General features: G+C 44.0%; 2 protein-coding genes and 1 long non-coding RNA gene across 3 annotated transcripts; 1 reads left to right on the top strand and 2 right to left on the bottom strand.

Moving 5' to 3' along the window:
* The first annotated feature begins 985 nt into the window (after window positions 1–985).
* Window positions 986–21,052, top strand: LOC134221923 (zinc finger protein 431-like). Its single transcript, XM_062701089.1, has 5 exons — window positions 986–1,116; window positions 1,179–1,424; window positions 11,266–11,727; window positions 19,700–20,821; window positions 20,878–21,052. The coding sequence occupies exons 2-5, from the start codon at window positions 1,180–1,182 to the stop codon at window positions 21,011–21,013; spliced, it is 1,965 nt and encodes a 654-aa protein (XP_062557073.1). The 5' UTR covers window positions 986–1,116; window position 1,179; the 3' UTR covers window positions 21,014–21,052.
* On the bottom strand, window positions 5,936–6,809 carry LOC134208120 (uncharacterized). The gene is made up of 4 exons (XR_009978511.1): window positions 6,517–6,809; window positions 6,357–6,449; window positions 6,225–6,299; window positions 5,936–6,144 (listed from the first exon to the last, which is right to left on the bottom strand). It is a non-coding gene; the product is annotated as an uncharacterized LOC134208120 (long non-coding RNA).
* A 4,779-nt stretch (window positions 21,053–25,831) lies between the features above and the next one.
* LOC134221973 (electron transfer flavoprotein subunit beta) lies at window positions 25,832–27,176 on the bottom strand. Its single transcript, XM_062701133.1, has 2 exons — window positions 26,950–27,176; window positions 25,832–26,750 (listed from the first exon to the last, which is right to left on the bottom strand). The coding sequence occupies exons 1-2, from the start codon at window positions 26,998–27,000 to the stop codon at window positions 26,037–26,039; spliced, it is 765 nt and encodes a 254-aa protein (XP_062557117.1). The 5' UTR covers window positions 27,001–27,176; the 3' UTR covers window positions 25,832–26,036.
* Window positions 27,177–27,794: the final 618 nt, after the last annotated feature.

Below are 27,794 nucleotides of genomic sequence, written 5' to 3'. Positions count from 1 at the left end.
TTCGATATTCTACGTTTTCAAAAGTGCATGGTTTTCGAATAATTTTCTAATACTTGTATCTTCTAAACACCATATGGAACGTACACACGGTCAAGCAGCTCGACCCAGAGTCTATTATATATAGAGTTACGCAAAGAGTGAAGCCAAATCTACCTATTGAACTGTCAAACCGTCTACCTATCGAGCAAAGTAAACAAATGCTTGTTGGTAAGGCGGAAGTATTGTTATCGCCTGATGATTATTATGGCGAATTAAAACTCATGAATTGAAATGTATTAGATTTGTTCTAGAAACAGCTTCAAAAAACTTCAATACTCCCCCCAATATAGTTGCAACAAGAAACTCACGTGTTTGCACTCTGTAGGTGACTTTGATTATCGAATTAAAAAGCTTTAGAAGTGATCACTCCCGTGAAGTCACTTGAAGGGTTGAACAAAAATGAAATTTTTCAACATAATAACAAGAGCATCATTCAGAATAAGAGTAAGAAGATCCTCTTTGCGCAACTCTATATAATAGAATCTGGTTCGACCAACATTGACTCCACCTCCCGTTTATTCAAACATTCATCAATTTTTATAAAACACCGACACGAACAATCAATTTATTCGACCAACAATATCACACACGAACGACCGAAGCACCAACTCGAGCACCAACCATCAAAAAATATATGGGGGTTTGTGCAACTTCACTACAAATGCTCAAACATGTTCGGCGAACCTTGACTCCACCCCCGACAACTCAAACCAAAATCAAACCGTTTTAATTTTTCTCAACCGAGCCGCCAACTGTCAAATGGTTGTTCGAACAACTTCACACACGTTCCAACAAAGCAGCAACCGAAGCGTTTTCTTGGGGGTGGAGTCAATGTTCGTCGAACTGCTTGACTGGTGTGTACGTAGCAATGGTAGCAATACAGACAAATACAGACATTTTGCTGAGATTGATACAGACTTAAAAAAATTGTTTCTGGCATCCCTGCTGACAGATAGCAATGAGATTTTGCCATAAGAGTGAGTAGAGGCATTACTTTCGTATTCGCGAATACGGCATTATATCCGCCAGGAAAAACATTAGTGTCACATCAAAACAGAAATAAAAACAATCCTAAAAGTTAGTTGGAATTATGTTCTATAATATTCATCCAATAATTACATGTCCGAAAATTATTTCAGCATGAAATGCATCGTGCCAACCTGCTGCGTTGTGGTCGATAGCTGCCGACGATTCCCCCAGCAAAGCATTCTCGCAGCACGATGGCTGGATTCTATCCGGAAGGGATGTGGCGCTGAAGTCGAAATGGATCTGGATGAGACGAACGATTGTCATGTGTGCATTTGGCATTTTGAAACGCCCGGAATTTCGCCCGAAATTTACGAAGACGAGAATCAATACTTGGAGCCTAGAAAGTTTTTCAACTGGTAAGTGATTAGTTTAATGCTGAAGGGGCCGGGACGACAGTCACCTCGTTCAAAGTGTTCGTTCTCAGTAATGCGATTTTTATGATCACGGGCTTTTCACGAAGGGAATTACTAGGGCTTGCTTTTGATAGTACCGCCCCGCTAGACCCCTCCCCTCGTTTATGTTTATTGTGCGGCGACCGACCGAGTAAACGAGGAGAGCGGATTCGTACATGGAAGTCATACGGTTATGCAGAAAGGCTAGCGACCATAGCAGATATTATGCAGCCGAACAAACGAGAGACCCAATTTACGAGATTATTTATCTAATTACTTGGATAATTATGAAAAATCTAGAGCCAATACATGCCAAATTCAGGATCACCTCGAGGAACCTGTGCAATTATTAGTCAAATCAATCGTCCTCCGTAATAGCCTATTCAAATTACGGCATTTATTATAATAAATATGATAAAGAGTAAATTGATCACTTGTCATAAGACGAGTTTGTACAATCCCATTTAATTCCACCACTTAATTGTACCTTGACAGATACGTATTTCGTCCTCAACAGTAAGGCCATATTCAGTGTCTCGTACTTGACTCGACTTGACAACAAGTACGAGACACTGAAGACGGCCTTACTGCTGAGGTCGAAATACGTATCTGTCAAGGTACAATTAAGTGGTGGAATTAAATGGGATTGTATAAACTCGTCTTATGACAAGTGACATTCCACTAAAAAGCTCAAAATCATTTTCTTAAGTAAATTGATGCCAATTCCCAATTTTCCTCCACAACTTTTTACACGATATTTATTATGATGAATTAAGTAATCTGACAACGTTTTAAACCGCTGAAGTTGAAATCTGGATAATTCTGTTGATCATATGGCCCGGCACTGACGACGTATCTTTCAATATCTGCCCAATGAATTATAATTTAAGGGTTTGCCAAGTCCAGGACTAAGCATGCAGACTAACCTAAATCTCATCCCAGGAGCTGCATAGCCTAAAGATTGCACCGATATGACGGCCTCTAGCCGCCGGATGATGGACGCCGGATTCACCCTGACCCAGTACCGATAGATCCGTGACGCTTTGGAAGGTATTTGCGCACACTGCAACTGCACTCGCGGAAAGACGGAGTTGGAAGCGTTTTTGGAAATTTGGCTTTGGCCACACTTGCCAACACCGTCAGTGGCGTTCCATCAATTTTACGGAACTGTCACTTCGAGGTGATTAACTACCGCACTCGGTCACTGTAGTGAGGCTTTCAACGGGCCTTCACTTGTTCACACGAGGAACACTTCCAACTTTGGGCTTAGCGGTTACCGACAATCGACATAGCACGTCTGGGTTCAACGAGCACCAAGAGAACGTCTTTTTAGTCCCGTACTGTCTTCTCTTACACCTCCGCTTCGCAAGTCAGGTTTAGGTCTAGTACGCTGCTGATACGGAATCAGCCCCACACGCCCCACAACGGCTCGTATTTTCTGGATAAAAAACTATTGGCGAATTTTATTTACTATCGTCTCTTTCGAAGCGTGTCCATATCGCACGTTCCTCTATTATTTTCGTAGTAATCAAATGATCTTTGGGTAATATTACAGGAAAACGGGTACAAAATGGAGCGAATTGCGCCGCCGCTGTTCTTCCTTCCATTCTCACTACTCCGTCTTGATCTATGAATGGTGATGTTTTGTACAAAGGGCTCGATTTTCCGATAGCAATCCATTGGTTCAGCGAAAGTTCTTGATTCTTAATCAACACTTTCATTTCATCTGCAAAGGCCTCTACTTGAGCCATGCGTCACAGGACTCGTTGTGCTTTATCCAGCTCTACTTGCTGTATTCCGGAGCGAACTGCTGGAATTTTCAACGACCTCTCTGTGTTTGTACAGGCCGCTTCAATGAGTAACTTAAGTAGTCTTGCAATTAGAGATAAACCGAAAAACCGTCGCTACCGTGCGAAGTAGCACATTCCACTTATGAATTCGGCTCACATCTATTAGTGAAGTTGGTATCACGATGTGATGGAACAGATCAGTGGCGTAGCCACGGGGGTGGTTTTGGGTACAAAGCCCCCCCCAGAGCCAACATATTTGGAAGAAATTTTTTTTTTGAAGAAAAAAAAAATGTTCAGAAAACCCCCCCCCAGACCAATTTTTTGGCTACGCCACTGGAACAGATAATACGTTCACAGTTCTTTCGATACAGAAGATTTAGTTGTGGCTGCTCTGGCTACGTTTCCGTACTTTCCAGCAGGAATGACGGACCTTTGAACCACCTGCTGTCTACATCTAATGTCGTCCCGCTACCCCATTTGGTCAAATCATCAGCAACATTCTTCTTCGAAGGTACATATTTCCACTCCTTCACCTCTGGTAGTATGGAGAATTTCTGCAACTCGATGCGCTACATACGGTTAATATTTGCGACTATCCGACCGCATCCACGACAGGATGGCCATAGAGTCTACCCATAGTACTCGTTGTTGAATTGGCATTGCTAAGGTTGATGCTAACGTATTCATCATACGAGCCCCAATAACCGCGGCCTGAAGCTCCGGTCGAGGCATCGAAGTCAGCTGTAGGGGCTACCTTAAATTTTGATCCCGAAAAATAGTAGCGAATTGTATCTCCTACTAGGTACCGTAGATAAGCTACACATCCATATGCGTCTTCCCCTGCGTCCAAAAAAACATGGAGCTGAATTTCTCGGACGTTGTTGATCGACTCCACTCCGAAAAACTCAAAGGTGCAGCCCAATCGGGTTGTACGCAAAGGTGACGTAGGACTACGTAGCTATTCGAAATTGATAGTATTTGCCATAATAATTTGTGTCGTTTTATTAACATTGAGCAAACTGCTCGGAGGCCAACTGAATCAAGAAGTCGAATAGTTGTTCCCAGTTGGATGGACTTTGAGTCTCTAACCGTGGTATTAACATGACTCATTGGCCGCTGAAGCCACTCGACTGGCTTTCAGTCGGGGACATCACAATCCTTACTTTGCCACGTACGCTTACATCGCGGGCGAAAACCAAACGTTGCAAATAAATATATTTGTGTTTGGTTTCACGCCACTTCTGATTCTGCTTATTTCTCCTTTATTTCGGCCATTTTTGAGGATGGTGTCTTTCTGAACTTTCTTAAAAGTGCAAAACTCAATCGTAACTAGCAAATTTGATAGCGCGGCGGAGGGAGATGATGCAATTAATTTGAACGGGTGGAATCACTAACAGCAACCAAGCTACCACGCAAAACCCGATGCCGCCGAAACAATCCATTTTCGCAATGGAAAGAAAGAGTTCCATAAAATACTGGTCCTGAGAAGAACCAATTTTCTTTTCCCAATGCGTCTTTCCAATAACTAACTGCATCCAAACGCTTGACAGTACCTTGCGTTGAAATTGTCCGACCGCCTTCGTGCTGCTGTGTCCGCTCCGCTGCATCGAATGACGAACCGAATCCCGATCAAAACGGCTCGCGCGCGCCGAATAGCAGCTTTCTTGTATTTAATAAATTAAGCCCGTTAGCCCCGCCCCTTTGTGATCTGATATGGGTGTAAATAAAATGTGCACTCATAACGATAAATGAACTTCATTAGATATAAGAAAGCTGCTTTTTGACGCGCGCGAGCCATTTTGATCGGGATTCCGCAGCAGACAACGGACCTTTCGGAGAATGAAAAATTTTCTCGCAAGATTCCGAATTTGGTTATGAGCTGTTGGTTATCTAAGATGCGTATTGTTGTGAAGAGTAACAACATATATTTGACTCAAGACGAAGTTTCTTCATATTACCAAACATTATCTCTTGGCATCTGTCTGTCCGAGCGACGTTCACCGATGGGTGGTTGCTGTAGATAGTTTCCACAGAGGTGGCGTCTTCATTGATTTTATACAAAAGAAGGCTGATCCGACTATCCGAAATAAACTTTCTTCAAAGTGCAAAACTCAATGATGCAATAAATTTGAATGGATGAGATCACTAACAGCAACCAAGCTACCACGCCAAACCCGATGCCACCGAAACAGTCCATTTTCGCAATTAACTCTTTCTTTTCTGAAACTCGCTAGCTCACGGGAGGGTATTCTACCGGGTCGTTACGCTACTTCAATCACCCCAATACTCAAGCTGAGGATGATTCGGTTCTTCGCAGGAGGGAACTGTAAACAGAGCTGTCGATAAAAGGTGTCTAATGCGGTAGGATGGGCAAAGCTATTACTCAAAAGGGGGGGGGGGGGTATATCTATATAGTGATCCAAGAAGGACGAGGCTTGATGGTCCCTTTGTAGACCCGGGAAAACGACACAAAAGAAAATGGTGAAAGACCTTTATAATTCAGGGCTGCTCTTTCTACTCAATGGCTACACCTGAGGTTTACAATTTTAACATTTTATTTGTGACGTCACATAAGGGGGTACGCTTTGTTGGACTCGGTGTTTTCTGGTGATGTGGCCGATCAGGGTTGATCTGGCCGGCTTGATGCTCTTTGCGGAGTCGTTTCAGTCCGGAAATTGTTCCACGGACGGGACGAGTGTTGCCGTGCGAGATTGATGACGTGGATTTTCCGTATCGGTGTTAGAAGATGGCGGCCACACTTCGGCCAGCGATGACGTTGCTTTATCCAAGCCAACGGGCACTCGCCAAATCTTCCCGGAAATCACCACTGTGGCACTGCACTCTCGAGACCTTGGAAAAAAGGTACAAAAGAAAAAGGTCCCTTTGGCATGGACCTGGACAACACGGATTAGCACCCTGCAACGTCACTTCCTAACCTCTAAACTTTGTTCTATTTTCTCCACTTGATATTTACCTTTTTCTTGGTGGTTTTTTAGTTTGTTTGTTACTGTCGTTTTTGTCGTTCTTATTGTGGTTAACGGGATTTCAACTATAATTTAAGTAGTACATTAATTTAGGCTAAGTTTTAAGCACTAACATTACTAACCGTACTAATCAATTAACACAACTAATATCCGTACTTTCTAACAACAATTATCAACATACTTTTGCTTTTAACGACTAACACAATTAACAAATCCTATGTTAAGAAAAGAAACAACACAAAATTAAAAGAAACTTCACCAACAATTATTCAAACAATCAACCTTTTACAAATTAAACACGCGCGCACTACAACTTCTTTCAAGGATCACTGGTTTAAAGAGGGAGAACCCTTCTTTTCCGCTTCTTATATAGCACATTTTACATAAATTATGATTTATGCTTTTTAGGTTTGCCCATCCTGTTACATTGAGCTCCCTCTATGGGCAAGCTCAGCTGAAACAGGGCTGTGTATCTTTTGCCCGAACTCAAACTGCTCGAACGTCTATCGCATCTGGTCACACTTGGTATGACGTGAAAGTGGAACACGCACTCACTCGTGAGATAAATCTTCGACCAGTGAGTGTGACAGTTCCGAGGTGTAATCTTTGGAAAGGTCGTAATGGGAGGGATTGGTGACGGAAATTCACTTGTGGTGGAGCCAACAAGTCCATATTGGAACCGAACGGTTACATTTCATAAAATGTTGGTCCTGAGAAGAACCAATTTTCTTTTCCCAATGCGCCTTCTGTCCAATAACTAACTGCATCCAATCACTTGCCGACACCTTGCGTTGCAACTTTCCGACCGCCACTTAAAGATTTTTCGCTAAGCCTCCAAAAGTTGAAATAAATTTTCAGCATTGCCACCCACTCCGTGCTGCTGTGTCCGCTCCGCTGCATTGAATGTCGAACCGCTCTCTGTGGAATCCCGATCAAAATGGCTCGCGCGCGCTGAACAGCAGCTTTCTTGTATTTAATAAATTAAGCCCGTTAGCCCCGCCCCTTTGTGATCTGATATGGGTGTAAATATAATGTGCACTCATAACGATTAATGAAGGGGCGGGAATTACTTCATTAGATATAAGAAAGCTGCTTTGCGGCGCGCGCGAGCCATTTCGATCGGGATTTTGCAGACAACGGACCATTCGGAGAATGACAAATTCTAAGAATCCTATGAAATTTTCTCGATTCTGAATTTGGTTATGAAATGTAGTTTATCTTAGATGTGTATTGTTACGAGGAATAACAGCAGAAATTTCACTCAAGACGAAGTTTCTCCATATTACCAATTATTATCTCTTGCCATCTGTCTGTTCGAGCGACGTTCACCGATAGGTGGTTGCTGTAGAAAGTTTTCACTGAGGTGGCGTCTTCATTGAGTGTATACAAAAGAAGGTTGATCCGACTATCCAAAATAAACTTTCTTCAAAGTGCAAAACTCAATCGTTAGTAGCGAATTTGATAGCGCGTCGGAGGGAGATGATGTAGTGAATTTGAATGGATGGAATCACTAACAGCAACCAAACTACCACGCCAAACCCGATGCCACCGAAACAGTCCATTTTCGCAATTAACTCTTTCTTTTCGTAAAATGTTGGTCCTGAGAAGAACCAATTTTCTTTTCCCAATGTTCCAACTAACTGACACCACAATTTGTAATAAATTTTCAACATCGGCACTGGCGGTGCGGGATCGCCACAGTGCTATTTTTATGGTCAACCTTTTCTTCATATGAAATACTGGTTCGTTGAGGTTGAATGATCTGCAGCTACACATCGAGCACCACCACCAATGCGATGGATTTCCTTTGAAAATGTCATTAGCGCCTCCGTGATGCTGTGTCTGCTCTGCTGCGATCGCTTTGATGCGTCTGCTCTGCGTAAAATCTTGTTCAAACTGAGGATTAGATCCAAACCCGTAAGTGATTGATTTTTGATGTCTGTGCTAGTGATGCATGTACGTGATTGGTTGGTTGACCTATTTATAAACTTTTTATCAATTTTCGATAATAAATAGTTAAAATTCAGTATTTTCATATAAATACAAAGAAGCGTTGACTCATCCTTGATCGAATGGTCCTAAAAAATTGAAAATCCATCGAGAAACGGCTTAGATATTAAAGTTTAAAGTCTATCATATTTTCGTGACGGTTCCCGATTTTCGCAATCGTAAAGTGTACCCCAATATAGAAAACACAGACGTAGTCCTACGTCAAAAAAACAGCGCGGAATTTTAACTGATTCGACATTCGGCAACATTTGTGTCCAGTCCAACCAACGTCTGAAGATTTCAACTGGAACTGGATGGTCCCAACTTGTGTTACTCCTCCAAGTCTCTTGAATTATGATTTTTTCGTGAACCAGAAGAAAGAAACACAATGGGGTAGCAAAAAAAACTCATAACGCACCGGAGAATAATGCGTTTTGTTGGTCTTACGCCGTCCACCAAATATGGATCCAACTTCGTCATTTGCGCTATGTTGAAGGTGAATACGTCTTCTTCCGGTTTCCATAGCAAGCCCAATACGCGTTCAGATCCCATGGTCTTGTCGTGGTTGAGTATCTTCGTGGATCCTCGGAGACGAGCCAGCCTCGGGCTGCCAGTCTCTTAAATAAAGACAAAAAAAAGTATCTTCGTGGAATCTGCATGGTTGCCGAGAGCAGCAACTACTTTTGGAGAATTGCTCACGCAATTTCGAATATTGAATCATCCCAAGGAGTAAACATGACGTACATCATACGCATGTTTATTTGCTTCCTCTTCACTATCAGCACTATCGAAATAATCGTCGACATAATGGCGATTAATGATGGCATCGACGACAGTCTTTGTTGCATGTTCCAGGGAATTAGCGTCTTTAGTGAAATGTGCATTACAAGGTGAACACTTAGCTCCTAATATCACAGCATCCATGATGTAAGCGTCCGAGGAGCTAGATGGGTCAGGACGAAAAAGAAATCTCTGGAAGCTTTTATCTTGCTCTCGCATGCGAATTTGCAGGAACATTTCTTTTATGTCACCTCCAATCCCGATTCTTCGTGCTCGAAAATGATTGAGAATCACTGACAATGAAACTAACATGTCCGGGCTTTTGATTAACATGTCATTTAGTGAAACTCCTCCTGCTTTAACAGCGGCATCTAAGGTTCATCGAATCTTTCCAGGTTTTCTGGGATTTATTACCACATTCGATGGTAGATACCATGTTTTAATTGGTTCGATGTCCGTAAGCTCCTTTGGTAGTGATTTATGCGCATAACCCTTTATGACGAATTCGTCAATGGCCCTACTGACCTTTTCCTTTAGCCCTGGTTCTTTATTGAAGCGCCTTTCTAAACTCTGTAGCCGACTATACGCCATGGGATAGCTGTCGGGCATATTTACGTCATCCGTGCGCCAGAGCAAGCCGGTTTCAAAACGCTGTCCTATGCGAATGGTGGTCCGCTCCAGTATCGTACGTGCTCGCCGATCCTCGTCTGATTCTACTCGATACGGACAATTAATACCAGCATCTTCCATTGTGAAGAAGTTCTTCACAGCTTGATCTAATGCACTGTCGAATGATGTACGTCACAGTATTCTTCCACTGGTTCGGTGTTTGTAGGTCCGCAGATTGTCCAGCCGAATTTGCAGCGTAACCCGATAAGTTCTCCCACTTTGTCAATCCGTGATTCCATTGGTGCCATCAGGTCGATGTTGTCCAGGCCTATAAGAATAGTGAATTCTGCATTCTCCTGATCATCAAGGTCATGTTCCCGTAGATGTGCATATTTTTTCATCAGCTCGTTAATGTTGACGGTTTGCGGTGGCAAATTCAACCGTCCAATGGCGTGAACTTCATTCAGAAGGTATTGCTTCACTTGACTCTTCCCTGAAATAGCCATGGTTCCTCCCTTTGCCTATAACTGATTTTCGGTCCACTGTTTGGTCCGTTTCGCCGAAATACGAAGCTATCACGTCGTACCTCTTCTGCATATATTCCTGCCGCATAGCATATTCATCATCCAATCGTTTCAATTCCAACTGCATAGCTTGTTTTCGTTTCGATAACGTACTGGTTCCTTTATGTTGGCGAGATTTCATCGTAACGCATTTCACACAACACCACGATCGGTCCTTGATTGTTTCGTCGACACCCGCACATGAATAGTGGAACCATTTCTCGCATGCGTCGCAAGCGACCATTCCACGATCGACGGCCGCAGATAGTTGACAAAGTTCGCATGCACAGTAGGTATCGTCGAAGGGGGCTTGCCAGAACATCTTGTGAGTTTCCGAACGAAGTTTAAATTCTTTGAGAATGTTCGGATTTTAACTTTAGGAAAACCTCTTTGGAGCAGTTTGTAAAGCGCTCAAAGCTAAAACGAAATATATTTTCAGTAAGTGTATTCAGCGTTTAGTAATAAGAAGCATACAATTTTAGTTTTCACGTCCAGAATCAAGTTCTCACAATTCTGTTCCGAAACCCTGGTTAATCCCTTAACTTTGCTCTCTCTTAGGTCTTGTATTATTTAGGTCTTTTTAGGTCTCTTGAATTCTAGCATGCGAAAGGTATGTAATAGGCCCATTCAACAATGCAGAGTACATCCTGCTCAGCTCACAGATATTAATGACATATGTGAAATTTATCGGCATACCCCATAGTGATATTCTGGAATTAATGAAATATTTTGAAGTTCAGTTAGTAAAGGCCTGTGCATCAACGGTCTCTAAAATTTCCTCGGCATCAATCAAAGTTTTTCTCAACAGAGACTCAGATATGTGATACCAATCATGCTGCATTTCAATACACCAAAAACCATCCAAAACGTTCTGAAGTTTAGGTCACTAAAGCCCTGAACGCAATCTAACACAACGGTGACAATATCAGCAGGATTTGGCAGTTAGCCCATATATTACCTGTAAAACCCTGCCGTTCCAACGCCGTTACGTTCATTGCGTTCAGGGCGTAACGTCTTCTACATTAGTAAACTAATAACTAACTTATAACACCCTCTACATTAGTTACTAATAAGAGCTTCCATGTTTCAGTGAAGGAGAACAGATAGAGACGGACTGCTGCCGGTTGTGTTTGCAGTTCTTCCGCTGCACTGATATGGTGGACACCAAAGGAAACATCCATGAAGTGGAAATCAACGCTATGATTTTCGAAACATTGGAAATTGATTTAGGAGCGGACTACATCCCGAACTCGATCTGCATCGAGTGTCTGGCCCGGTTGGATCTGATGAACTCAATCCGGAATGACTTCCTGAATGTGGAAATCATGTTTCAACATTTGATGAAAACTGTCCAGGAATCACGGACTGATGTTGTTGGTGATCGACTAGAACATATCAAAGAAGAGAATACTGATGGCTGGAATTTGCCGGAACATGGCAAAGATGGGTCCGATTATCAAGAAAAGGAGCCGAAAAAGGAGGATGACCTGGATGGTCGCGCAGAAGCTGATGTGGTCAAGGTACCTGTTCCCAGGAAAAAAGGAAGGACTCGGTAAGCAATAAGATGTGCATTCTTGGGAAAATAATCTCTATCGATAAAATTGGCATGAATACTACTATGGTCCCGAGTTTCGTTGATTTTTTTTTATTCCTTGCTTTATTTGATAGGCACTCTGTGTTACTTAACCGCTACTGTGCCGAGATCTACTGTGGTATTCTGCTGTACAGACTCCACACAGAATCTATTTTTAGATTTCCATTACTCATTTATTGTTGTCGTTGCCAGTCCATCTCATCGTGAGTCCATTGTGTCCGTTTGTCCATGCCGTGCATCCAATGATGGTTGCATTGTTCGGTTGCCATTTATCCGGGTAACGTTGGAGGAATGCCTCCGAGAAGAACAAGTTGTCAGTCGTCATCAGGCAGCCGTGGCGGTAAGGCGCGTACCCCAAACGCCACCGTATGGGCTGCGAATCCGGCGACTAACGGGGGTTTGGTGGAGGGACTGGGAATCGAACCCATGACCATCCGCTTGTAAGGCGAACGTGTAGCCAACTACGCTACGGGACCCCCCTAGTTTCGTTGATGTCTAAGTTGCTGATAGCCATACAGTGTACGCAAATGAATTTCCATCTGATCGATCCACATGATTGCTGCGTACCTCGCCTTCTGTCCGTCGGATCGCTACCGAGAACCATTTTCACTGGGTCATTGTTTGACATTCTAAATACGTACCCAGCCCACTGTAGTCGATTTCTGCGATTCGAACGATGGATGATTCCGTCTCCTTAACTTTACTTACCATAGATGGCTCGCACTCAGACTCAGCACTTTTCTTTCAAATACTCTAAATGCGCGCAGATCCTTCACGATCGTTGTCATTCTCATCTAGTTAGGAAGAGCATTAGTTTTACGGCGATAATGTACACCTTTACGTAATCCAGGAACGGTGTCGGTGGTTGTAGGATGCTTTACTTCCATCTCAGAGGTAGTAATTAGTTTACTTACTTACTTCTGGGTCCTGTACACCTTCAGTGGTGCAAAAGGTCGACTTGAAGATCTCCATCCTGAGCGATGTCCAGCTATCGATTTAACCTGTTGCCAGATTAGATTTCGGTCGGCTTCTTTTATTTCTTTATTGAGACTGCGTCAGTTGCTCTTTTACTACCGTCGCTGGCAGACGTATAGCAGCAGGTTGTTCTCGAACAGCAACACAAGCGGTAGCTATTGTTTTCGGTTTGTTTTCTAGATTTCTCTCGTTCGTATGCCATGTGCGAGATGATTGTGAATACGGTGCAGTTTCGGTTCCCACCTTCAGCTCCCCGTCCGACATGGGTTGAGATAGCAGCCTTTGTTCGACAACTTGGCACGGATGTATCACATATGGAAACAGTGTATAGAACAGCAATGGATAGATTGCTGTTTATAAAATTCGTTTCGGAAGATGTTATGCGAAATGCGTTGATCAGGAACAAGGAGCCCCGAAAGTTTGCTTATTCGAATGGAAATTCCGTGGAAGTTCATATGGTCGCGGCAGGTAGTAAAATCCAATAGATTCGTGTGTTTAATTTGCCGCCTGAACTACCGGACAACGGTCTAGAAAAACGCCTTAGTGAATACGCCTTAGTGAAATTCCCACAGGATTTGGGGCTGGACCACATGTTCACCGGAATTAGAGGAGTGTACATTGATATGAATAAGGAAGTTCCCCCTTCACTCCAACTAAACAATTGGACAAACAAATTCACGGAATAAGTGCTTTGTGTGTCAAGCAGAAGGGCACCGAAAAGATTCGTGTCCAAAATTGAGGAACAGGATCCAAACAGAAAAGAAGGATAACAGGCAATTAAGAGAAGGCGAGAAGAAAACCTATTCGGATGTTGTGATTGGATTTGAAGGAAGGGTAGCTGAACAACTAAACGTTGAAGTTTCGGAGAACGACGTGATAGAAGTAGTAGCGGAGGGAGTGGTTGAGTTGGAGTCTAGCCCAGCAAAAACGATAACCCAGCAGGCGGAAATTTCTATTCCATACTCAATGGTAGAGAGGGAGACAAGGGGCAAGTAACTCTAAACTTTGCGATAATATTACTCATTGTCTCGCAATAGTATTTCGTGATATTTCTAGTATCCACGATTTTCGTTAAACAAAGAAACGGTTGCTAGTTTGGTTGTTATGGCATTTGTCAGTTAGTTGATGAAACACAGTGATCCCCCGTATTGGAATCACCTGATTTCTACCTTCTGCAGATTCTAGACAAATTTAAAACATTTCAATATTTCTAACGCCATCAAACCAAAACATGGGCCCTAAAGATTGCTCAAAAAGTAATAGTGATAGAAATAGTTGTTCAGTGATTTGTTAAGAATTAAAAGGAGACTGAAATCATGTGTTACCTAAAACTGGTTGGACTGTATCGGCTGGGTGACGTTGTGTTTCATACTTTCCCAACCAGGGCTCTTTGATCAATTTAACATAGATACGACGTAGTTTTTCGCTAGTATTTGTTAGTATTTCTGGATACTGTTGAAAGTTTAGAGTTAGTTGCCCCTTGGAGGGAGAAGATGGCGGAGACCATGAGTTTCAAGAACAAAACCGATCGGATATGGTTCGTGAAAAAGGCGATATTGGGATACACGGATTACGTAAATACGCTTTGCTAGCGTATAACATCACAGATTTCACTTTAGTTGAAAATTCGGATTTTGTTGCATTCACTTATCTCGCAAAGGCAGCCCTTGCTTTCTTGATCCGTGCGCCTATGTCGACCTTGGTACCGCCATCTGACGTCAATTGGCTACCAAGATATTGGAAGCTCTAATCATTCTCCACTGATTTTGAAGGTGTCACCGTGTTTACCTCCCACGATTTGGTTTTGCTGACGTTGATGACTAAACCTGCCGAAGAGGAGCACTCGGCAAGGTCGTTGAGCTTACTCTGCATATCAGAGCGCCGTTGAGCGAGGAGTCTAACGTCATCAGCCGATTTGAAGTCGTTTAGGTGCTCCATGCACCATGGCTACCATGCAGTCCGTGGTTTGGTTCATGGTCAATTGCACCTACCAAAATCTCGTCGATTACGATGATGAGGAATAATAGCGTTGATAGAATACATCCTTGCCTCATCCCAGCAACAACCCGAATAGGGTCGGACAAACCCCCTTTGTGCAGCACTCTACACGTGAATACATCGTACTGGCCCTCGATGAGGCCGATGATTTTCTTCAGGAGCCCCCTTGCGTCTCAGAGCGCCCCACATATTCAATCAATGTTAATGAATACCGAATAAAGGAACTCTTGGAATTCGTTGACCTGCTCCAAACTGAACGGCTGTCATGGGGTCAGCTTTGAGCATCTCGGCTGATATGCGATCGTTCGATTTCATGCTTTGGATAGCTGTTTGAATCTCTAGCAGTGATGGAGCTTCGGTATTGATGCGTGTTATACGTCGGATCCTAGGCAGTTCATGCCGAGAAGGTGGTGGCCTGACTGGCACTTTCAGTTGGTTAGTTGTGTTGGTCAAAAGCTGACCTCGTATCACAGGCATCGTTGCATTCCTCTTCGCTGCGGCACTCTCTTTGGCTTTGGCTTTACGTAGAAGGATCCTTTTCCATTTTCGGCTGATGCAGATTTGGTCGATTTATTTTGTTGTAAAACCGTCACGAGACACCCACGTGACCTTGTGAACCGGTCGATAAGGGAAAAGTGATCCCCCGATCATTATGTCGCTATTACCATAGAATTCTGCGAACAGCTCTACGCTTCGCTCATTTCTCCGAGACCGCGTCCTATAATGCGCTCATGGTTCGAGTTGTTGGATCCGATCTTCGCTTTGAAGTCGCCCAAACAGGTCTTGATATCACCCTTCGGAATTCTATCTATACGATGACATTGAGTTGGCTGTATAATTTTCCTTTGTCTTGTAGATCGGCAGGATCGGTTGGCGCATAACATTGGATTACAGTTAGGATTCGGACCCATGTTCTAAATCTGGCAACGATTATACTTTCACCTATACTGCCGTCATACGCATAGTTGTCCCATGTTTGCTGGGATTTCCTATGTACATGGGACAAATATGCGTAGAACGGCAGTATAGGTTCCCATTTCATAAGCGCAGAGTGTGCCAGAGAGAAGCCAACTCCGGGATACCGGAGAGCGGGTTCACCTCGTAAACCATTTATTTATTTATTACCAGACTAAGGCCGGAGTGGCCTGTGCTGCACATAAAAGTCTTCTCCGTTCAGCTCGGTCCATGGCTGCACTTCGCCAACCACGTAGTCTGCGAAGTGTCCGCAAATCGTCCTCCACCTGATCGATCCACCTTGACCAGCTCGTAAACCAAAGTATAGCATATTTTGTCCCGGCGGCGTTCTGTGTTCTCCAAAGTTTGGCCAACATACTTCATTCAGTCCCGGGATCTTAAGCGTCATGCGGCTTGCCTCATATACAAGTTATGCCTGCTGGGTCAGGGTTATAACGTTCGATGTTCCTATTCGTGTCCGTTGTTTCGCTATAAGAGTCGTTGCTGTATATTAGTAGTAAATAGTCCAAAATCATTTTTTGTTGTAACAGAAGGAAGAGATTGTAACTCTCATACAATAGTCTAGCCTGCCTAATGCGTGCCAGTGAACATGAATGGACTACACATTCGAGTAGTATTTTTTTTTGTCAGAATCATGAACTTTTTTTATTTATCATCAGACTAAGGCCGGAGTGGCCTGTGCTGCACATAAAAGACTTCTCCATTCAGCTCGGTTCAAGGCTGCACTTCGCCAACCACGCAGTCTGCGGAGGGTCCGCAAGTCGTCCTCCACCTGATCGATCCACCTTGCCCGCTGTGCACCTCGCCTTCTTGTTCCCGTCGGATCGTTGTCGAGAACCATTTTCACCGGATTACTGTCCGACATTCTGGCTACGTGCCCGGCCCACCGCAGTCTTCCGATTTTTGCGGTGTGAACGATGGATGGTTCTCCCAACAGCTGATGCAACTCGTGGTTCATTCGCCTCCTCCACGTACCGTCCGCCATCTGCACCCCACCATAGATGGTACGCAACACTTTCCTTTCGAAAACTCCCAGTGCGCGTTGGTCCTCCACGAGCATCGTCCAGGTCTCGTGTCCGTAGAGAACTACCGGTCTTATAAGCGTTTTGTAGATAGTCAGTTTGGTACGGCGGCGAACTCTATTCGATCGGAGCGTCTTGCGGAGTCCAAAGTACGTACGATTTCCAGCCACTATGCGTCTCCGAATTTCTCTGCTGGTATCGTTATCGGCGGTCACCAGTGAGCCCAAGTACACGAATTCTTCAACCACCTCGATTTCGTCACCACCGATAGAAACTCGTGGTGGGTGGCTCACATTGACCTCTCTTGAGCCTCTTCCTATCATGTACTTCGTCTTCGACGTGTTGATGACTAGTCCAATCCGTTTAGCTTCGCTTTTCAGTCTGATGTAGGCTTCCTCCATCCTCTCAAAGTTACGTGCCATGATATCAATGTCGTCGGCGAAGCCAAATAACTGGACGGACTTCGTGAAAATCGTACCACTCGTGTCAATCCCTGCCCTTCGTATTACTCCCTCCAAAGCGATGTTGAATAGCAGACACGAAAGACCATCACCTTGCCGTAACCCTCTACGGGTTTCGAAGGGACTCGAGAATGCCCTGAAACTCGAACTACGCACATCACCCGATCCATCGTCGCCTTGATCAACCGTATCAGTTTATCCGGAAATCCGTTTTCGTGCATTAGCTGCCATAGCTGGTCCCGATCGATTGTATCATATGCGGCTTTGAAGTCGATAAATAGATGATGTGTGGGCACGTTGTATTCGCGGCATTTTGCAATACCTGACGTATGGCGAACACCTGGTCTGTGGTAGAGCGTTCACCCATAAATCCCGCCTGGTACTGCCCCACGAACTCTCTTGCAATTGGTGTTAGTCGACGGCATAAAATTTGGGAGAGTACCTTGTAGGCGGCGTTCAGCAATGTGATTGCGCGGTAGTTGCTACAATCCAGCTTATCGCCCTTTTTGTAGATGGGACACACGACACCTTCCATCCACTCCTGTGGCAGAACCTCATCCTCCCAAACCTTGGTAATCACCCAGTGCAGCGCTCTAGTCAGTGCTTCACCACCGTGTTTAAACAGCTCTCCTGGTAGTTGGTCAACTCCAGGGGCTTTGTTGTTTTTCAGCCGGCCGATCTCCTCCTGGATTTCCTGGAGATTCGGAGCCGGAAGTCGCATGTCCTGCGCGCGTGCTCCTAGGTTCATTACCATACCGCCACCGTTGTCTGCCATATCGCCATTCAGGTGCTCTTCGTAGTGCTGCCGCCACCTTTGGATCACCTCACGCTCGTTCGTAAGAAGGTTCCCGTTTATGTCCTTACACATATCGGGCTGTGGCACGTGGCCCTTACGTGAACGGTTCAACTTCTCATAAAACTTTCGTGCGTTATTAGCGCGGTACAGTTCCTCCGTCTCTTCACGGTCTCGATCTTCCTGCTGGCGCTTTTTCCTCCGGAAAATCGAGTTTTGTCTGTTCCGCGCCCGTTTGTATCGTGCCTCGTTCGCCCTCGTGCGGTGTTGCAGCAATCTCGCCCATGCTGCATTCTTCTCCTCAACTAACTGCTCACATTCGCCGTCATACCAGTCGTTTCTCTGATCCGGAGCCACCGTGCCTAGTGCAGCGGTTGCGGTGCTTCCAATGGCGGATCGAATATCTCTCCAGCCATCTTCAAGAGATGCTGCGCCTAGCTGCTCTTCCGTTGGGAGTGCCACTTCCAGCTGCTGCGCGTAGTCTTGGGCTAGTCTACCGTCTTGTAGCCGCCCAATGTTTAGCCGCGGCGGACGACTCCGACGCGTGTTGATCACCGTCGAGAGTTTTGAGCGCAGACATACTGCGACGAGGTAGTGGTCGGATTCAATATTCGCACTGCGGTAAGTGCGTACGTTCGTGATGTTGGAGAAGAATTTACCGTCGATTAGAACGTGGTCGATTTGGTTTTCCGTTACTTGATTAGGTGATTTCCATGTGGCCTTGTGGATATTCTTACGGGGGAAGAAAGTGCTTCGGACTACCATTCCGCGGGAGGCTGCAAAGTTTATGCATCGTTGGCCGTTGTCGTTCGATACGGTATGCAGACTATCCGGTCCGATGACCGGTCTATACATTTCCTCCTTCCTACCTGGGCGTTCATGTCACCGATAACGATTTTGACGTCCCGCAGTGGGCATCCATCGTATGTCTGCTCCAGCTGCGCATAGAACGCTTCTTTCTCGTCGTCGGATCTCCCTTCATGTGGGCAGTGCACGTTGATGATGCTATAGTTGAAGAAACGGCCTTTTATCCTCAGCTTGCACATCCTTGCGTTGATTGGCTGCCACCCAATCACGCGTTGGCGCATCTTTCCCAGCACTATGAAGCCGGTTCCCAGCTCGTTGGTGGTGCCACAGCTTTGGTAGAAGGTAGCCGCTCGATGCCCGCTTTTCCACACTTTCTGTCCTGTCCAGCAGATTTCCTGCAGCGCTACGACATCGAAGTTGCGGGGATGTAATTCATCGTAGATTATCCTGTCGCAACCTGCGAAGCCAAGCGACTTGCAGTTCCATGTTCCAAGCTTCCAATCGTGATCCTTTATTCGTCGCCCAGGTCGTTGCCGATTGTATCGAGTCGTATTATCTTCTATGTTGTTCGTAATGGTTGTTTTTAAAGGCGGCTTATTGGGCCTGCGCAAACCTCCTGTCTCGTCGGAGGGCCGTCGTGTCAGGGCTGTTTAGCGTCCCACCTAACACCAGGACTTGGGCTTGTGCGCTTTGAGCGGCACACGGTCGCTTTGGCGGAGCCTACTTGCGGATTCATGCAGCTTTTTATAGAGGTTTAACAGGGCCCACTGTCAAACCCCACCACATCCTAGGCAGGCGCCACAACTCGCAGATGGCCTGGGGAGGGATCGTCAAGCCCTTGGACATAGTCCCTGCTGCCCCCAAATCATGAATCATGAACTTCTTTTTCTCTATTCTAGCACGCATCGTAACGATTGGCTTGGCAATGTATTAAGGAAAAATGCTGAAAAGAAATGCTATATTTGTTCAGCAGAATTCGAAGATAAATTTACATTAGGTGTTCATCTAACTGATAACCATACGTCCACGTCAAATCATCGATGTGAAGAATGTGCACTTGAATTTGCAACACTTCTGCGATATAACAGACACCTCGGTCGTCACGACAAAAATTTACCATTCAAGTGTTCAGTTTGTCCTTTAAGATTTTTCTCTAAAATGACTGTCAGTCACCATGAGAAGGTGGTGCACACATCCCAGAAGAAATGCAACAAATTGCTCAGAATTGAAAAGTCATATGTTTGCGAACAATGTGGAAAATCATATATTGGAAAATGCTCGTTCAATGCGCATCTGAATGCACACGCGGACTTGAAGGTCACGTGTAGAATTTGCCAGGCGACCTTCACGCGCAATTGTTCACTCGAGAGGCACATGCTGATCCATGCAGGCACAAAACCGTATAGCTGCGATCAATGCGATAAGTCTTTTAAACGCGCTTTCCTGCTGCGAGAGCACAAGCAAAAGGCTCACAATGCCAACGATCCTTTCGTCTGTAGTATTTGCAACAACGAGTATGACACATACGCGGACATGTATTACCACAAGAAAGTAATCCATCACGGTAAAAGCCGACCAAAGGGCAATACTGCGAAACAAAACAAACCTGATGGCATAACTTGTAAGTTATGCAGTATCAGTGTCTGCAAAAAAGATTTAAAATTACACATCTCAGAGGTTCATCCGAATGAGCATTACCCTTTTCGTCAGTGTCCCGAATGTCCTCGGACGTTCCTCACCTACATCGCGTGGTATGTGCACCGAAAGGGTCACACCGACAAGTATGCGTGCAAAGTTTGCGGAAGGAGATTTACTGGCATCACGAGCCTGCAGTCCCATATGACGGGATCCCATTCCGATGGAACGCGCTTCGAGTGCAAGAAGTGCCCAGGCAAGGCGTTCAAAACGGCTCAAACACTCCTCGCCCATGAACGCGTGGTACATTTGAAGACTCGTCAGATGAAGTGTGAAATTTGTGACAAAACATTCAATCGCAAAGACAATCTTGATACGCATCGACGGTATGCCAAGGGTAATTCGATTTTGGAACACTTTACCATTAACATTATTTTTTCAGGATTCATACCGGAGAGAAGCCTTATGAATGCTCCAACTGTTACATGCGGTTTGCTGACCAGAGTACGATTTTCAAACATAGAAAGCGCTGTATTCAAAAAACGTCGCCCACGACAGATATCGAGAACGTAGGATAATAGGCATAATAAACGTATACATACTGCCGTGGTCATCTAGTTTTTGTATTTTTTTTTGCTGTGAAATCAACCATTAAAATTGTTACATTTTTTTCTTTCCTTTTCTGGTCATAGTTTTCCTCAATGGAAACTTTGGCGCATCGCAAAGCTACAACATCTCTGAGTACCGTAATCCGGGGGAGCATTGATCATTTTTATCATTTAGTACTGCTACATGTAGAACGTATAAGGCTGTTGTTCTTGATTATTTGATAATTTCAAACTTGTTTTAAAATTGTTTTTTGTCGAGTTTTTTTTTGAATTATCAATTTGGGGTAACTTTGCTCAATAATTTATCTATAGAAGAAAGCGTGTGCAAACGCCTTAAGGTAGGCAATAATAATTGGAATCTTTTAGACTGAAGCGATGTGCATCGATTGTGTCGAGATAGAAATCAACACCGCTAGTGGAGTTATCTGGTTTTTCAACAATATATGTATCAAAATTTCGAAACAAAACTATGGATTTACCACGAAAATAAGATTGCTTATCACATACTATTCTTGAAAATGGTGAAACTGATCAATGTTCCCCCGGATTACGGTACTTCTGCACGTGGTGTATAAGTAAGATAGACCTATACGAACTCTAGCTGCAACGATTGAAGTTCCGTCTCCTACCGGCAAGCATCCAGTTTCACTCTCGGCAACGGTTCCATCAAGTCATCATTGACTCAGTGCACACTTTTTTTTTACCGGGATCTCTCACAATATGTGGAACTTTTACCGAGATTCGCAAAGCCTTGCCCCAACAAACATGTTTTTTGCCGAGAGATTTAGCAAATAATTTGCCGAATATAAGCTAAATTTTTGCCGAAAATTCAGTTTTTTATTTTGCTGGCGAAGCTCCTGGAAATAAGAAAGTAAGCGTCCACTCGGACCCTCTTGAAGAAAAACCGTGCTCCTGCACTCAACGAGGTGAACTAACAGGACATCCCGGCTCCCCGTAGAGCGATTTCAATCCTCTCACCGTTGCAGCCGCACAAGCAACTGGCAGCGACAGATACGTCGGTACAAGCTCCAGCACTACCCGCTCCATCCACCAGCGAATGGCCCCCGTCGTCAGCCGGATAACGTGACTGTCCCACCGGATGAAACCGCTCGGCTCTACACTCCGGAGCAACTGATGCCGATCTTATCGCAGCTCGCCATTTGACTACGTGGTTGCAAAATTCGATTTGACCAGGTCTTCACTCTTGCAATGTTCATCATTGAAAAAGGCTGCTAACGTGGGCCCAGTCAACTGGAATGCTTGCTCGCTCAAAATCAAAACAACCAGAAGGAAATAGACCTGGCGTATATCATCGACGCGCATCTAAAACCGGAAGTGTCAGTCAACATCCAGAACTCTCCTATCGTGCGACTCGACTGCCCGACCAGGGGAGGGTGGTATGGCCATCGCTCTTCGCTACATCTTTTGTTGCCTTCTGCCAAGTATCTAGCTGAGTGTCATCGAGGCCATCGATCTCGAAGTTCCTACCTGTAATGGGACAATTACACTCATCGCGGTGAACTGCCCTACTCAAGCCATAACCAACCGCTCTTCGGAGGGACATCGTCATACTAATGCGGAGGCAAGGTCAATACATCATTACCGGTGACCTTAATGCCAAGCATCAAGCCTGGGAAAGTAGTAGCTACAATCGAAACGGAACGATATGGAGGAAGGCCATTACACGATCCTGAGCCAGGACTGGTCCTTCCGGCGTCCATTCAACAATCGAACTGTACATCACAAACATGAACGACCACATCTCGCAGCCAATCGTCTACCATGAGCTCAGCTCGGGTCACTATCGGGTGGTGGCGGAAATGGACTCCTCGGTAAATCGGTATCAGCTGTTTCGGAAAAACTACTATCGAGTAAACTGGCAGTGGTTTCGACAGTCTGATGTCTCCAACGTCGACTACGAGACGCGGCCGAAAACGCCTGAAGCAATCGACCTGCAGCTGAAATCCTTCAAGGAGGCGATCTTGGTGGCCCGGGAACAACATGTGCCAATGGTTTTACAGGTAAGCAAACACCCTAACCATTGATACATTAACCAAAGATTTGATCCGTCTACGAACCTTCACTCGAAGGCAATATCAGCGTCCTGGGCTATCTATCCTCAAGACACGTTGCAATCGCTTGACAAAAATCATCCAGGCCAGAATGGTGGACCTCAAAAATAGTGATGTCTCCAATATAAGCCGCGCTTTCCCAAACTATGGTAAGCCGTTTTGAAAAACAATCAAAATTCTAAAATCCAAGCCTCGGCCCATTCCATCTTTGATCCCATTAGACAACAATGGCTCTAGGGATCGCTTGATAACTCCTGCAGAGAATGTCTCCGAAATAGGTCGTCACTTTGTCAGCTCGCACAATCTTGGATAGAACAACGTCAGTCCACACGACGCAGCCGTTAACGAGCATGCTAACAACATTTCCCAACGACTTCTCGGAGGAGTTGGAGATCTCAGTTGGCAAATTGATGGCCTATATCCAATCATCGAAAAATATGAAGGCTCCACTGCCCATGATTTCATAGTTGACGTAACAACCAAGATGAATACGTTACTAGGTGCTCCAATCTGCCAAGTTTATGGAAGAGAAGAAGACGGGGGTGAAAAATTCATTTTCAGTGCAAAACGAAAACAAACTCGCTGGCTATCCCATACTAAAATATAAGATGGCTTAATCGTGAATTTGGTAGATTGGAACACTTAGTGGTGTATTCATCTTAGTAACAACCATTGCACATTCGCATATAGGTATTTCAATTGATTTAAGGAAAAGACTGGTTTTAAATATAATTTCAAATTCATCACTAGGAAGGAATCATCACGAAGGAATTCCTCAAAGATTTGTACAGGAATTCTTCCTGGAATCGCACCTTTCGTTCCTCCTGGAATTCCTCTAGCTGTTCAGATATTCCTCTTTGACAGATTCAATACGGATGAGTCATACATGAATGAAATCGACTCTCAAAATTCGGTTTCAAGAGATAGAGTGGAGCTTTGTTCATAAAAGTTGCAAAAAATTTACTATTCTGTCCTGGGAAATATTCAACATGTATGGTTATGGGTAAAACAATGATCATCCAAACTATCCTTAAGTTGTGATCTCGATGTTCTAAAGAATAAGCATAGAGAAAGGCAATCTCCCCACCATTGTTATGAGTTGGATCAGCTTCTAAAGAGACCATAATACCATTATGGACAGATTACAGTATTATTAGAATATCTTCGACAAAGCAAAGTATCCTAATGTGCAGATATTGATATTAATGTTCTACACAATCAACAAGAAGATGTGCGATTTACCCACCATTCATATAAGTTGGAATAGCTCCTATGGATGTCATAATAACATTGTGGACACTTCACAGTATTATTATATCTACGACATTCCTAAATATCCTCAAGTTCAGATGTTGATATACAAAATAATCAAAAGAAAGATAAACAATGTCCTCACCATTTTAATGAGTTAAATAAGCTTCTAGGAACATCATTACACCATCATGGACCCTTTAAAGTGTTATTAGAATATCTACGACAATCCAAACTGTCATCAAGTTCAGATCTTGATATGCTAAACAATCAACATGAAGATATGCGATGTCTCCACCATTTGTCAGCTTCTTTCCATCGTCCTGGAAGTCAGCGAAAGTGATCCCCATCCGGAAGCCTGAGGAAGGATTCTTCCTCTCCAAAAATTCATCGGCCTTCTGCCAGGGTTATCCAAGCTATTCAAAAAGGCAATTCACAGCTGGCTACTCAAGTCTGTCGAACATCTTGCTCGAGGAAAAATTTGGTTTCCGACAGGATCAATCCACCGTGCACCAACTGGCGTTTTGGCATACTTTCTACAAAATTATACCAAATTTCCCCAGCAATGGCTTTTGAAAAAACTAATTAATGGTGATCTATTTGGGTTTTCCAACATAAACTTGCTTTTGTTTGTTCCAATAGTACTTGCCCAGTATACTGCTAAAAGTTTACACGCAAAAGACTTTGAAGTATGCTCTTTTGACTATAAAGTATTCAATTTTGACTTTAAACTACGCTCTTTCATGGGAGAATGGGACTACACACAAAAATGAATAAATATTATGCACAATTATTATTATCATTTATTCACAAATGATGAACTTTTTTGGCGAATTTGTAGAAAACGAGAGAGGCAAAACTATGCATTTATAGTCTATCGTACAACACATTTTTAAGCTCAGCGTCTGAAATAAATTATTGGCGCCAACTACTAAATGATCGAAACCATCCACATAGTCCACAAACTGATTGGTCTGCAGACTCTTCGACTATTAATTTTCTCAACTTTTTGAAAATAGTCTTGAAAACCACGCAACCGATGTCGCATGATAATAATAATCAAATAAACGGACTGTGCAAAGTGGAGGCGATGCGTATTATGTCTTCTTTTGATTGCATGACAGACAAACAGATAGAACTCTTTGTGTTGAAAAAAACATCTCCAGAAAATCACCATCAATTGATTGCACTCTGGGAAGTGGGCTACATGAACCGATAATTAAACAACAAGAATATTAATTTTCTTCATTAAGAATATTAATACGACAAAACTTGCAGTATTGCCTCTGAATGTCTGTGACTACAGACTTGTCTGCATATTTTTTGCTGCCACGAAGAAGAAGACAACCATACTACAGGTATATGCCATGTCATAGATTAGTGGTACCTCTCATTGTACGGACATGGCCGAGATAACATAATATGAAGGATTATTCTTTCGGTCTCAATCCATCCTTTCACTGTATTAGGAAGCCCACAGATTTCTTATTTTATTACAAATTATATTTGCACTGCTGTAACACATCTCAAAACCATTTGTTCACTTCATTTCGATCGCATTAGTTTGGTAAATGGAAATGCACTTTGTGACCTGAACCAATCAAGAGAATATTACGAAACTACTTCGACATTTCTCATCCCCCGCGCCATTCTACCCCTGATTTCTTCCTCTACTTAATATGTCCGCCATCGCGCAATTTTCCCAACAAGGTGTCCACATCGGGCAAAATCGAACCGGCCTGACGCACCGGAGGATCCTCGACAGAAACCACCTCGATGCGGGGAGTCGTATCCACGCCGAGGTCCTTCGGGGCCACCTTTTTGATGGGCTTCTTCTTGGCCTTCATGATGTTCGGCAGCGTTGCGTAGCGGGGAGTGTTCAAGCGCAGATCAGCACTGATCACGGCCGGCACCTTGGTTTTAATCGTCTCCAGACCGCCATCGATCTCACGCACCACCGTCAGACCGTCGCCAGTCTTCTCAACCTTGGAAGCGAATGTAGCCTGCGGCCAGTCCAGCAGGGCGGCAGTCATCTGCGCTGTCTGATTGCAATCGTCATCGATTGCCTGTTTGCCGAGAATTACCAAATCGGCCTTCTCGTCCTGGGCCAACTTGGCCAGGATTTTCGACACATGGATTGGCTGCAGAAGCTCGAAGTCCTTGCCAGACACTTCGATGTGAATACCCCGATCAGCACCCATGGCCAATGCAGTCCGGAGTACCTCCTGGGCCTGAGTGGGGCCAACCGATACGGCCACCACCTCCGAAGCGATCTTCTTTTCCTTCAACTTGACTGCTTCCTCTACGGCAATCTCATCGAAGGGGTTCATCGAGTGCTTGACGCCCTCGGTCACCACCCCGGACTTATCCGGCTTGACGCGGATCTAAAACGGAAGAAAAAATCCATCGTTAACCTGTTGTGTAATACAAGGTTAGCCTATTTCGGGCAAAAACGCGTGAGCCGTATAAGTTATACAGTCGATGTCTTCTTATCAGCAGATGGAAATCGCTCTATCTGTATGCGGTGCGAGGGTTGTCCTCTGTTCCGCCATGAGCGGCTCCATCTTCCACGAAGGTACATACCTTGACGGCATAGTCGATGACTCGCTTGACTCCGACCAGAACTCGAGACATGGTTGCTTCTTGAGGGATGGACTGCGAACCGTGACGACTTATTACTCAATTGACGTTGATTGGACAAGTTGTTGTGGCACAAGTTTTCGAGGAGTCCTCTCTGCCGATCGCGTTCAGATTGAGTAATGAGACACAGATACAACTGACTGTGTGGTTGAATATATGGCAAATATACTTCCTATAGGAATGAAAACACTGACATGGAGAAGTGTATTTGCTTTAGAACAGTGATTCCTAAAGAGAGAATGAGCAGATGTAGAAATACGTCGATATGATGGCCAAATAAAATCTGTTACATACCTTGTTACAAACTCATAAAATTTTTAGAAACATTATTTTCTCATCCTTAAATTGAAAATTAAAAATTTTAAAATATATAATTTTACTTTAGATTCAGAAACAATTTCTAATCTTCTCAATTTCAGATGGATTAGCTACTAATTTTTCAATAATGTGCCCTAGCGTGAAATGCTTGGGGGACGCTGATGTAGACGAAGTATGATTATCAGAGAAGGGTAGCAAATGGTTGATTGGCAATGGCAACAAACGACAAAGCAGAGTTTCCGAATGTCGGAATTATTGTTTAATCGGTAAGTAAGTATTAAAAAAAAACATTTTTAATATAGGTACCCAGAAATATAAACAAGATAAAACTAAATATTTTTCTGTATATAGGTGATATTATTTTGAGTTTTGAAACGGTGATTTTCAAATTAGTGCGATTTATTAAATCAAATCACATAACGCAAAAATTGACGATCTTCGAACGCCTTACCTTTTTGTAACGTTTGTAA

The sequence above is a fragment of the Armigeres subalbatus genome, chromosome 1 (genome assembly GCF_024139115.2).
Source record: "Armigeres subalbatus isolate Guangzhou_Male chromosome 1, GZ_Asu_2, whole genome shotgun sequence".
Taxonomy (NCBI): domain Eukaryota; kingdom Metazoa; phylum Arthropoda; class Insecta; order Diptera; family Culicidae; genus Armigeres; species Armigeres subalbatus.
This window is presented reverse-complemented; position numbering and strand designations above follow the sequence as displayed.